Raw genomic sequence first — 13,762 nt, forward strand, 5'->3', positions numbered from 1 at the left:
TTTAAATTTTGGTCCGTCAAAATAAATGACAGCTAGTTCTTTTAAAGAGCTAAAAAACCATTACCAGTTTTTCAATCAAGTACAAGCTGTACAAGGCGGAAAGTCGGAAAATAATTTTCTTGTAATAATTTTCAGCATCTTTTTCTAAGTTTTTATATATATCCTAAGATCTGACCCTAAAGTTCTGCATGAATCGTTTTTTTCGATCAAATATATTTTAAAATAATCTTTAGAACGTATAGAATAGATTAATGTTGGGTTGCCTTGTTAAAAGTAGCCGCAAGTACCTCTAATTGAGCAAAATGAAAGCCCGTAATACAAACTTGCGTGTATTCAATAGAAAAGTAAGAGAATTAAGAAGAAATGACATTGAGGAATGACAGGACAATACACATAAAAATAAAAACGCCTGTTAAATAAAAATAGCAACCTTACGAGTTCTCGACGTCTTGAGGACGTCAGGCATAATAATTGTAGGCCTGAACATTAGTCATATTATACAAAAGTGATGGCAACCCCAGTTTGCGGCTATCGTGCAACTGGCAACCATAGATATTCATGTACAAGATGTATAAAACTTTAATTTGGTATCAAAATTATTAAAAAAATCGATGCTTCAATTTTAATGAAGAACTATGTCTGTTTACGGGCTGGCAACCCAAGGTTGCGGCCGACTTAGAGCTGGCAACCATTTATACCTTATTTTCCATTGTTATTTTCTCACGTCATTTTCTTTCAAATGATGTAAAATTTACTGAAAAAAAATATACATGCAAAGGTACTTGCGGCTACTTTTGACAAGGCAACCCAACATTAATCCACTCCATAGACATATATACTGTCGATCCACTCTATACGTTCTAAAGATTATTTTAAAATATATTTGATCGAAAAAAAACGATTCCTGCAGGATTTTACGGTCTGATCCAATACTAATATAACATCAACTCAAAAGTTTAGGTACCTAAAGTCTAAATAAATCGTCAGTGTAGTCAATGAATTAATTATTGATCCAGTAAAGTAGTAAACGCCCTAATTAACTTTTGGAAGGGTTTTGGAAATTCTGAGTGCCTCCAAAATCTGCGTCAGAATGTCTCGCAAATCGCACTATCTGACTACACTAATAATTATTATGCACCGTAAGGATACTAATAATTAATTATTGATAGTTATTATTCTACCAATATTTCATATAAAAGAACGCAAAATTTTGAAAAAAAAAACCTTTAAACGAAAATATGTTACTGTATCCGGATTCCGGTGTACATGTTTAAATATTTCTCTAATGATACCGATTGCGTAAGACCCTGGATTTGAGAAAGCTACTAGATGCAGAAAATCCAAAATACCATGATAGTCCTTAATACATTATATTATATTCATCTAAACAACTTGGAGTTAGTGAATCTTACGTTAATGCCAACAAGGACGTGGGAGTGCCATGCTTCGGCACGAATGGGCCGCTTCACCGGAGGAATACCACGTTTTCACAGAAAACCGGCGTGAAACAGCGCTTGCGCTGTGTTTTTAAATGCGTGAGTTTACCGGAGGCCCAATCCCCTACCCTATTTCCTTCCCTACACTCCCCTTTTCCCTTCCCTTCCCATCTCTACCCTCCCCTATTACCCTATTCCCTCTTAAAAGGCCGGCAACGCACCTGTAGCTCTTCTGATGCTGCGAGTGTCCATGGGCGACGGAAGTTGCTTTCCATCAGGTGACCCGTTTGGTCGTTAGCCCCCTATTTCTTAAAAAAAAAACAAGGCCTGCCTACTGACTACTGTCTAGATTATGTTCTTTGCTTTTTCATCAGACGCGCGCCATGGTTATGTCTGGTTATGTAACGTGAAAATATTGCACAGATGTTGTAAACATTTTTACATTTAATACTTTAGTACTTTACCAAATTATATTTTTTTAAGTCCAATTGATAAGTTTGTATTTATCTTAAGGCTGATTTACATTGATACAGTGGCTGGATGGCGCCAGCATTACTGGATTCCGTCGCTGCACTTGATCGCATCGTTTACATGCGTCCAGTAGTCAGTTCTCCTTTTTGCGGTGACAACACGTTTGCATCCTCAAAAATGAGTGTTTCACAAAAACGAAGGAAATTGAAAACATTGTCTAAAAATCTTCATCTCCTCATCAGACCACTTTTTGGATAACATTTTCGATAACAATAATATGTTGATTGAATAAACAAAACGCGTGGTAACTGTACGATTTACGTGCCAGCGACTGGCGTTCACTGGCACGTAGTGTTTATACAGATCCAGTGCCACCGGGACGGGCTGCGCGGCGTGCGGGCGGCGTTCACTGGATCGAAAAATAGGCAGCTGGTCTATTTCGATCCAGTACTGGATACTGGATGCTGGACTTGATTGAAACATGTTTACATTGATACAGTGCTGATCCAGCGACGGAATCCAGTGATGCCGGCGCCAGCTACTGAATCAATGTAAATCAGCCTTTATGCCCGGGCCACACCTGCGTAGTGATTCATGCTTAAAACGATACCATTGGACGATCCGCGTGTATCGTCCAATGGAATCGCTCTCATAGCACGAAGCTTTGTACGATAGACGCATGTGCGGCCGCGCCATTATCTGCTATGACCTAGGTAGATAGTTTATTTACATAAATTACATACAAGTAGAATGTAGATGTTGCCTGCACTAGTTTATTCGTGTAAGATTCGTGTACGGTACGAGTCAGGACAATCGTAAATTTTGCCACTATGAAAACCTGTCCTTTTCCGATATTTAAAGAAGTCCTATAATATTATCTCTTTCAATCAATAATTCAGCGTTTTAAGCGTGAAAAAGAGATAGACAGACATATCCGACAGTAAAAATTATCGTTTACCTATAATATTATAATCATAATCATAATATTATTTTATTTATTAATAATTCATAACTTGAAATTCTATTATAATTAATTTTGCATAGGCAATTAGCTGTAGATAAGAACAATGTTAACAGAATTTAAAGTTTTCCACAGCCAAGTACATTCGTCAGTAATTTGCGAAGTTTAAAAAATATTTTCAACGAACGCACCGACGGTTGCGAACAGCGGCCGTAATAGTTTATGTACAGCGGAATTCTTCAAAAATTCCGACTCGAATTTCAGGGGTGAATGGTTTAACACAGGGCTTGTAAGCTGCGCCACCTGATTTTTTGTTTTAGATTTTTTGCCTAATTATTTTTCAACAGGTGACGAATTCCCGTCTCGAGTACCACTAGCGCAGCGGTAATGGCAATCAGGAGGGCGTCGCTCGCAATTAGTGATTTTTACTGTGTATTGACGGTTTGGAACTATCAAATAATTGGGTACCTATACGGTACACCCTATAATAGGGAACGTGTGACACGAAGGTATTAGGTGCTGCCTGCTGCGCATTGGTGTTGTCAATTCGAATCTTGTACTCGCAATGTACTCGATTATCTTAGTTGTTAATTTACTTGACATGACGTGCTGCCTTTCCTGTAGATTACAATATTTTCAACAAAGGGCTGCATATATACTAGTGTCTGGGCCAATCCACACGTACCACAACCACACCACGTCGCAACGACAAAATGCCGTCAAGTGGTTACATGTGAATAGCGTTGCTGCAGCTTTTTGTAGTTGCGTTGTGGTAGCGACAAAATGCCGACGTGGTTGCGTTGTCTCCAGTTATAGTTACGTACGATGTGATAATGTCGTGTGGAGACATAGTTCGACTCCGCCTTTTAAGCGGAAACACGTGTTGACTAAACTCATCAAATTCAAAGAGTTTGATGAGTTTAGTTAACTTTGTTATTGCTATTAAATTGCGATAGCGCGGGCGGCGCGGCGTGCGCGCACTGTCGTTGCATCGACGCAACGTTGTGTTTGCGATGTGGTCGGTCGTGAATTGTGATGTGGTCGGTATCACACACACGGTCGACAACGACTGGAAAATGTGGTATGTGTCTAATTCATTTACAATATAAGCACGTGGTGTGGTTGCGGTGTGGTACGTGTGGTTGGCCCTAAAACCGTAAACTTATGCTGTGCTATGCTTTACCTTAATTATATACCGTCTGCTTCATAGTCTGGCACATTTAAGACTGCCTGCCTAGCATACGCTAACGAGATGTCTCACTCTACATGTTTTCTCGATGTTTGATGATTTGTCTCTTCATCTCTATTGACCCTAGCATGACAAACATTTTTTCTCGCGCAGATCTATCATCGAAATAACACATTTTTATAGAGTTTTGTCGAGATAATGTCTAGATTTTGACATTATGAGACGAGTCGTTTTTAATTATCTCGAGAGTGAGATATCTCGTTGGCATATGCTAGGTGCCTACCTAGCATACGCCTTGGTTACAATATGACAGACATAGACAGAGGACTATGAATTATACGCGCGTGGATCAGTTAGCTGGAGGGTTAATCTACTTAATCTACGAGTCACCTAAACATCCTACAACATTATTATTACACAAGTATTCATAATCTTGGTTTGCAGCACACTTCATCTTGTATACCTGTACAATTATATTATTTTGTTCCTACCCAATGATAAAATACTCAAACCAGATATGTTACCACCGCGCGCGTTGTGAAGCTTCAAATACGGCCCAATTGGGCCGTCTGTTGTTTAGTCTATAGGAGGGGTGCGGTGACAGCGTAGACGAGTGTTAGGCAGAGTCAATAATTTAACACAATTCACTAAAACTTTCGTTTATTAAACAGTTAATTAGCGAATACAGTTCACACTAAACCACACACCATATTTTAAGAAGGAGAAAGATATAAGGATTATAGTCTATTAATTAATAACTAACGCGGACCAAATATATTAAGATCGCGTAAGAAATAATTGTCGCGGCGAGGCAGCAAGCGACACGGGTTCAACGTACGAAGGTGAATTTCCGACTAAAGTGGCAAGGTGACAGAACGCGGCGTGCTGCGCTCGCACATCTAGCGATAAGAACTCGCTAGGTACTTAAGGGTGAGTACGGCGCGACGCGGCGGTCCTGTGACGTAACGTGTTTACTATGCAAACGAAGTTTATAAAATATTAATAATTTAAGTAATAGTTAATGTTAATGTTTAGATTTAGTGTTTTTATTATTTTAATCTAATTTTAACGAATGATTGAAATTTAGAACTTTTGTAAATATCTTATTTTTAATTATTGTGTGTATAATGTATATATTTAAATTAATTTTATTAAATAAATATATTTATGTGTGTGTTGTGTATGTATAGGCATATAATGTATTATGCCACATCACTCCCCCCCAGAGGCCGTCACTTCGGACGATAAAAATCAGGGAAGCGAACTACTCGACCAGATCTTGTACGTTTTAGTTGATCCGGGATTAAAATTTCAGGATCCGGTGAGGAATCGTCACCAGGACTTGCAGAGCGAGGATGCTCGGAAGTAGAAGAGGTCGGAGGGTCAACCAGTGTATAGGCCGGTTTCAGGCGGTCAATACTCACTGTGACGCTCTTCCCTTTGACGAGTATCTTAAATGTTTTACTACCTCGTTGTAGTACTAAAAATGGGCCTAAATAAGGAGGCTGTAATGAACCACGCACTGTGTCATCTCTAATAAAAACATGACTGGCAGTGCTGAGGTCCCGATATACAAAGATTTTATTCTTTGAATGGCGTGATGCTGGTGAAGGTCTCAATTTGGAGACGAATTGGTGAAGTCGAGATGTAAAATCGGATATATCTGTACTCTGATGTAGCGAGGTTTGGAAAAACTCCCCAGGTAATCTTAACGGCTCACCATAGACCAACTCAGCAGAAGACGTTTTGAGATCGTCTTTAAATGCACTTCTTATACCTAACAGCACAAGGGGTAAAGTGTCAACCCAATTTGCATCAGCGTGGCACATTATTGCCGCCTTTAACTGGCGGTGGAAACGTTCCACGAGGCCATTAGAAGCAGGATGATACGCGGTTGTTCTCCGATGCTTGAATCCAATCGCTTTTCCAAGATATTGGAAAAGCGAAGATTCAAACTGTCGGCCGCGATCAGTTACAATATCCATTGGACATCCAAACCTGGATATCCATGATATTAACGCCTTTCCTACTGTTTCTGCTGTGATGTCGCACATAGGTGTGACCTCTGGCCATCGTGTGAACCTATCCACCGCCGTTAAACAATAACGGTAACCCTGTGAAACAGGAAGAGGGCCAATAATGTCCACGTGAATAAATGAAAAACGTGTGCGAGGTATATCGAACATGCCCAATGGAGAAGACACGTGGCGATACACCTTAGCTCGTTGACAGGACAAGCAATGACGAGTCCATTCACGACAGTCTTTTCTGACACCCGGCCAAACGAAACGGTCTGCTACAAGTTTGGCTGTGGCATTTGCGCCAGGGTGACTAAAACTGTGGAAACTGTCGAAAACTTGCCTTCTAAAAGGTTTAGTGACAAAAGGCCTGGGAACAGAAATGCTGACGTCACAGTAAAGTTCTGTTTCACAATCAGGGATCTTAATCTTTTTAATGCGTAACGAAGATTCAACTCTCAAAAATTTAGCAAGCTCTTCATCAGAAGCTTGCGATGCAGCTAACGATTCAAAATCAATAGGTGCATGAATTTCTTCGATACGCGAAAGGGGATCGGCAACTATATTGTCTTTTCCTTTTATATATCGAATGTCAGTCGTAAATTGCGAGATGAAATCTAAATGACGAAATTGTCTGGGTGAACAATTAACTTTTCTTTCCGAAAAAGCGAAGCTCAGAGGTTTATGGTCGGTGTATACGACAAAATGCCTTGCCTCAAGCATGTGACGAAAATATTTTATACTTTCGTATATCGCCAAAAGCTCGCGATCATATGGCGAGTATTTTTGTTGAGCGGGGCTTAGCTTCCGCGAAAAGAAAGCAAGAGGCTGCCAAACATTATTTTTAAATTGCTGCAATACTGCACCCATTGCCTGGTCGGACGCGTCCGTTACTAGGGCGAGCTCGGCCTGACAATCCGGGTGAGCAAGTAATGCAGCATTGACTAGACTATCTTTGCATTTATTAAAAGCAATAAGAGACTCACCAGAAATGTCAACTGCCTGAGAAGACTTGACACAGCCAGTAAGTAAGGCATTTAAAGGTGCCTGAAAGTTAGCTGAATTTGGAAGGAAACGTCTGTAGAAATTCAGCATTCCCAAAAATCTTCTGAGCTGTCTCGCTGTTTTAGGTACTGGGAAATCCTTTATGGCTTGCACCTTGGACTCCAATGGCTTAGTACCTAAAGCAGAAATGGTGTAACCTAAAAATGAAACTTCAGAAGCTCCAAAAACGCATTTAGAAGTATTAATGACAACACCATACTCTTTCAGACGGCTAAATATTTGGTGAAGGTGTGCCTCGTGCTGCTCTTCGTTTTCTGAAAATATAAGGAAATCGTCCACGTAACAATAACAGAAATCTAGGCCTCTAGTGACTTCATCAACGAACCTCTGAAAAGTTTGTCCCGCATTCCTAAGACCAAAAGTCATAAAGGGGAATTCATATAGTCCAAATGGTGTCGTTATAGCTGTTTTCTGAATATCAGGCTCAAAAACAGGAATCTGATTGTAGGCTTTCATCAAATCGATTTTGGAGAACACTTTACAACCAGAAATACTATGTGTGAAGTCGTGTATATGCCTAATAGGGTAACGGTCTGGTATCGTCCGCGCGTTAAGCATGCGATAATCACCGCAGGGACGCCAGCCGTTATCCTTCTTAGGTGCAAGGTGCAGCGGGGAAGCCCAAGGGCTTTCCGAAGGACGCGCTGTACCCTCACTAAGCATAAGCTCGAACTCACTCTTGGCAATTTTAAGTTTATCCGGGGCCAGACGCCTAGGAGTACATGAAATAGGTGGGCCCGGTGTAGTCCTAATGTGATGAACCGTATTATGTTTAGGGAAAACTACCGAGCCTGATGGGCGTGTAATTTCAGGATACCTGCTTAATATTTCGTGGTATCGCGTGCTGCCTGTCGAGACCTTAACAGAAAAAATATTAACATTTGCAATAGAAGCAACAGCGGAAAGAGTAGTTGTATTATCTATAAGGCGTTGATGACGACAATCTACAATTAAATTAAAATGACATAAAAAATCAACACCAATTATTGGCTTGGTAACATTAGCCACTACAAAATTCCATACAAAATTTCGCCTTAAACCTAAATTTAAACTAAGCTTAACAGTACCAAAAGTGTCTATTGCGGATCCATTGGCAGCACTGAGTTGGAAACCAGTTTTAGCACGGCGTTCACGAAGTAAAGAATGAGGGTACACGCACAAGTCACTGCCCGTGTCTATCAAGAATTGTACCTTCGGACAGCGGTCGATCACGAAGAGGCGACTCGAATCGGTCGGACAGTCGGTAGTCGCCATCACTGACTGCCGAAGGCGTTTCCCACCTTATCAGCAACAAAGTCACAAGGCTTAATGCATCTGTGAGCCTTCTTCCCAAATTTGGCATGGTACCAGCATAACGGATGCTTATTGTAGTTAGAAGAAGAACGCTGTCGCTGTCGTGAACTGGAACGGTTACGCTCGCGCGGTCTGGAGCGTGAGGTAGTACAGCATGAGGCTCTGGTATGGGATTCAAGTTTGAGTGTGAGCTCCTTGACCATCTTCTTCAGGTCTGCAATCTCGTTACTGCTACTAGACTGCGAAGTACCGGTCGACATAGCAACAACAGTATACGGTGACGCCAACTCCTGGATACGGTCTGCCAGATCTGCCAATTGCTCCAAAGTATCGGAGTCCCGAGATACGAGAACGGTCTGGATATTGTGAGGAAGCCGATTAGTCCATATAGACTTCAATAAATTATCTGACACGGAATGTCCACCAAGGTCCTGTAGATGGCGTAAGAATTGGGACGGTTTCCGGTCGCCAAGCTCCTCGTGAATCAACAGCTGTTTTACTTTCTTTTCGTGGGACGCAGAAAGTCTTTTAATCAATTCTTGTTTTATTTTTTCGTAGCGGTCCGTTGAAGGAGGTGCCACGATTATGTCTTTGACCGACTTAGCGTACTGAATGTCTAAATTTGTGACAACATTCGTGAATTTTATGTGGTCGTCCGTTATTTTTTGTACGTCGAACTGACCTTCAATCATCGCGAACCACAGCTCCGGGTCATCGGGAGAAAATGGTGGAACTTTAATTTTAAAGTTCGACGACGATGTCGTGTCGGATCCGTCACGTATCGTGTGATCGCGCGCCTCCGGAGCACGTTGCGCCCGGCGCGTCACATTTTTGTCACCATCACTTTCACTCATGTTTGTAATAGTTTATAATCCTTAAAAGTGTTCCCGGGGTCACCAGTTATAGTGGGAGGTGCCGTGACAGCGTAGACGAGTGTTAGGCAGAGTCAATAATTTAACACAATTCACTAAAACTTTCGTTTATTAAACAGTTAATTAGCGAATACAGTTCACACTAAACCACACACCTTATTTTAAGAAGGAGAAAGATATAAGGATTATAGTCTATTAATTAATAACTAACGCGGACCAAATATATTAAGATCGCGTAAGAAATAATTGTCGCGGCGAGGCAGCAAGCGACACGGGTTCAACGTACGAAGGTGAATTTCCGACTAAAGTGGCAAGGTGACAGAACGCGGCGTGCTGCGCTCGCACATCTAGCGATAAGAACTCGCTAGGTACTTAAGGGTGAGTACGGCGCGACGCGGCGGTCCTGTGACGTAACGTGTTTACTATGCAAACGAAGTTTATAAAATATTAATAATTTAAGTAATAGTTAATGTTAATGTTTAGATTTAGTGTTTTTATTATTTTAATCTTATTTTAACGAATGAATGAAATTTAGAACTTTTGTAAATATCTTATTTTTAATTATTGTGTGTATAATGTATATATTTAAATTAATTTTATTAAATAAATATATTTATGTGTGTGTTGTGTATGTATAGGCATATAATGTATTATGCCACAAGTCTGCATCGAGCGCAGTCACGAACGTGCCGCGCCGTCTTACCTAAATAAATTGAAAATGATGTCGTGCGTGTTTCGAAAATGTACCAATTATGACACGAAAGTAAACAAAACACATGGAATCTCTTACCACATGTCTTGATTGCAATAAATACCTCGATTATTTATATTTTCAATTATTTTTTCGAACAGTCTGGAAAAAATTGAATTTTCGTCATAGCTCAGGCGAAGAAAGAGACAGCGATACGATTCGACGTTTAAAAATAGAACTGTCTCTTTTACGTAAATGGTTTTTCGTATCTTTTGTTTCACTCATCTGTCAAATTTGTCAATGTCTGCAATTTTGAATTTGAAAATTGTTCGGAAGAGATTTAAGCCGTAAAATAGTATGGACGTAACATATCTGTATAAGTACAACATCATTGTTCCTAAATCCTACCCAAATTTGTATTCATTATGAGACAATTAAGTTTTATTTAATTATTTATTATAATTTTTTCCAGTATTTGACTGTACTTCGGTTAGGTAAAACTGTTGTCTAGAAATAATATAAACGTAACATTATCACATTACTCACGGTTTCAATCGGATATATTTGATATCTGACGAATAGAGAAACTACAGTATACGCTGGGGAAATTAGGATGTAAATTTCGATTCGCTCCCGCGAACCTGTATTCAGGAATTCTTTGTTTTCATCGGAAATTTAAGGATAGCTCCTCCCTCGGGAGGGCCTGATAACACGAATAGAAAGAACTGAGACGGGAGATATTCAAGTCTTTTCAATTTGTACCGTTTTAGGAGCGTTCGTTTATGAATTCACATGTTGATTTCGAATTGAATATTTCATGTGTTCGGAATTTGTGCGTTTTGATTCGAAGTTTGAAAATTTTAAATTCAGAATGTATGTTTTTTAGGGTTCCGTAGCCAAATGGCAAAAAAACGGAACCCTTATAGATTCATCATGTCTGTCTGTCTGTCCGTCCGTATGTCACAGCTATTTTTCTCCAAAACTATAAGGTGTACACTATTGAAACTTGGTAAGTAGATGTAGTCTGTAAACCGCATTCAGATTTTGATACAAAAATGGAAAAAATATTAAAAAGTTTAGGGGTCCCCATAGGTACAACTGAAACAAAAAAAAAATTTTTTTCGCCTAACCTATGCGTGTGGCGTATCAACGGCTAGGTCTTCAAAAATGATATTGAGGTTTCTTATATCATTTTTAACCGACTTCCAAAAAGGAGGAGGTTATATGTTCGGCTGTGGATTTTTTTTTGTATGTCCAACAATTACTCCGCCGTTTGTGAACCGATTTTCGAAATTTTTATTATACGTATTAGGTTTTACTCCAATTTGGTACCATGTTCACAAAAAAGGTGACCTGATGATGGGATCCATGAGTAATCGAGGGAACTCCTCGAAATTTATATGGAAACATATAGTGATTTTGATTTTATGAGAAGCATCCTAAGCATATGCTACCAAAACGCAAGATTTCGCAACGAGGTATACTATGGTTCCGAAGATACTAAGAGAACTCCGGATTCCTTATAGATACAAGTTTAGGGGTTTCGGCGATGTTTTAAGAACTGAAAGCATATGCTACTATGCAAATTACATTCATCATCATCATCATCATCATCATCATTACCACGACATGGTCACCAATGTCACCAAAATTGAACATAACAAAGTCAACCTTAACTCCAGAGCGTAAGGCACACATTTGACATTACTTCTGAGAAGTAAGTTGCTTCGATAATAGGCGGCCGAGCCGCAGCGACCAGGCCGCGGCTGCCATCGAGATAGTCATATGATATTTTTTATGGTAGTTGATACCTTAGTATGCAACCACCATAGACCATGCGCACCTGGGGCCGAACGGTGTCTCGAGTCGAACGGTGGGACCGGTTATAGATGTCCCAATTCGTACACCACATGTGGCCGCTTGGGAGTTGAAGCGTTCGAGACCGATATAATTTGTTGCTAATAGTTTGTGTATTCTCAAAACTTCACACTCGAAATATTTCGTGTAAAGATCGCTCGAGTCATACAAATGCTATGGACCGGTAGATGTCCGAATTCGTACACAAATTCACCCTCCTATTGGTGGATATGTAGCAAAGTAGTTCATAGTTGTCAAATAAATAAATTACGAACAAATATTCGTGCTTGTGTTTCTTTTACAATATAATTCCCTACTTATAAGTTAATGTGTTTAATAGAAACTTAGTTCAATTACAGTAGCGTGTACAAATGTGAATTCTGTGGAGTAGCTGAATTATGCCCGGTTTCTGAGGAACTTTTAAAAACAGATGTTGATTTGGTTCTCCGTTAGAAATATTATTGTGTTCTGTGGTGTGGACTGTGGTTGTATGAAAACTACAAAATATGTACTAGAGGTACATATTTTGTAGTTTTCATGCAACAAAATTTAGCAAATTGCAGCATTTTTATTCTGTGTGCATCTCATGAAAATTGAATATCGAATTTAAATAGCCAATTTTATTAATTTATAACTAAAACAATGCTTATTTACTTACCGCTAAATAAAATATCCGTAGTATTCGCTTATTCGTAAATAAAACTAGTAATAATCCTAATTAAAAAATAGCAAATTTTAAAAGACCCATCTAACGGCAAATTATGGTACTGCTTATCTGTTTGATAGTGAACGGTTCGTTGCGTATTCAGAAACGCAGTGACAGATAACCAACGTTTATCCTATACATAATTTTATTGTATCAATAGCTAATGAAAGTTTAACTAATAACTTCAGAAACAGGGCATTAGACTATTAAAATTTTATCAGAACTTTTGTTCTATTATGTAGTTTATATACGTTTTAGGATAATTACGTTTATTATAATATGGGAACAAATTTTTTGAGCAGTTATTTAAATATTTGAGATGTTATTATGATCAGTTTAAAAAAAATATTGAGCAGTTATTTATTTTTTTCGCGGTTGATTAATTATTGCGACTGTAAAACATGGACAGTAATAAAAAAATAATTGAGCAGTCCAATAACTGAATGAGCGGCAAAAATGATGGAATGAGCGGTTCGATAAATTAATGAGCGGTAAAAATTATGGAATGAGCGGTTCGATAACGACTTAACAGAAGGCCTACTTAACCACGGATAACGCAGCGGGAGGACGGGGGAGGGGGGGGGGGGCAGCCCCCGCGAAAGGGGGTCGGGAGGCGCAGCCCCCCGCCAAAATAAAAACAAACACAATCCAGAAAGTCCAAGAGTAGGTTAGGTTAGGTTAGAACTTAGACCACAACACAGAGGGAGCCGAGCGAGCGAAGCGAGCGTGCTTCGGCAGCAGCCGGCGACCATCTTACTTTCGCTTTATAATAGTACGGAACCCTCCATGGGCGAGTTCGACTCGCAATTGGCCGATATTATTATATTTCACCGCCTCATTGTTTAAAGAACTGCTTAGAATGAGATTTCTTAATGACAAATTCAGATTCGTTACTGCCCACACTGCTCATTCATAAATTTTTACCGCTCATTTAATTATTTTACTGTTCAATAATGTTTTCAAAGATCCATTTCATTATTTTTTACAACTCATTTTTGTTTACTTTACTGCTTAGTTTTAACTGCTAAACTAGTTATTAAACGTGCCATTTATAATTTTTAACTTACCAAAACTGCAATTTACAACTGCCCCTTTAAATAAGTGCCTTATAATATTAATATTTAATATAATAAGGCGCGATGAGCTGAAGGCATACCAGCCAGGCTGGCCAACGGTGGCGCAGGAGCGAGAAAAATGGAAGAC

At 39.4% G+C, this 13,762-nt stretch overlaps 1 protein-coding gene across 1 annotated transcript; it reads right to left on the reverse strand.

Annotated features, from left to right (window-relative positions):
• Positions 1–8,393: 8,393 nt before the first annotated feature.
• Positions 8,394–9,287, reverse strand: LOC121727132. The gene has a single exon (XM_042114810.1). It carries the CDS (start codon positions 9,285–9,287, stop codon positions 8,394–8,396), a length of 894 nt encoding a protein of 297 aa, XP_041970744.1.
• Positions 9,288–13,762: the final 4,475 nt, after the last annotated feature.

Source organism: Aricia agestis, chromosome 5 (genome assembly GCF_905147365.1).
Source record: "Aricia agestis chromosome 5, ilAriAges1.1, whole genome shotgun sequence".
Classification (NCBI taxonomy): domain Eukaryota; kingdom Metazoa; phylum Arthropoda; class Insecta; order Lepidoptera; family Lycaenidae; genus Aricia; species Aricia agestis.

Coding starts and splice junctions, on each gene's coding strand:
- LOC121727132 (XM_042114810.1), bottom strand. CDS start 9,287: ATGAGTGAAAGTGATGGTGACAAAAATGTGACGCGCCGGGCGCAACGT.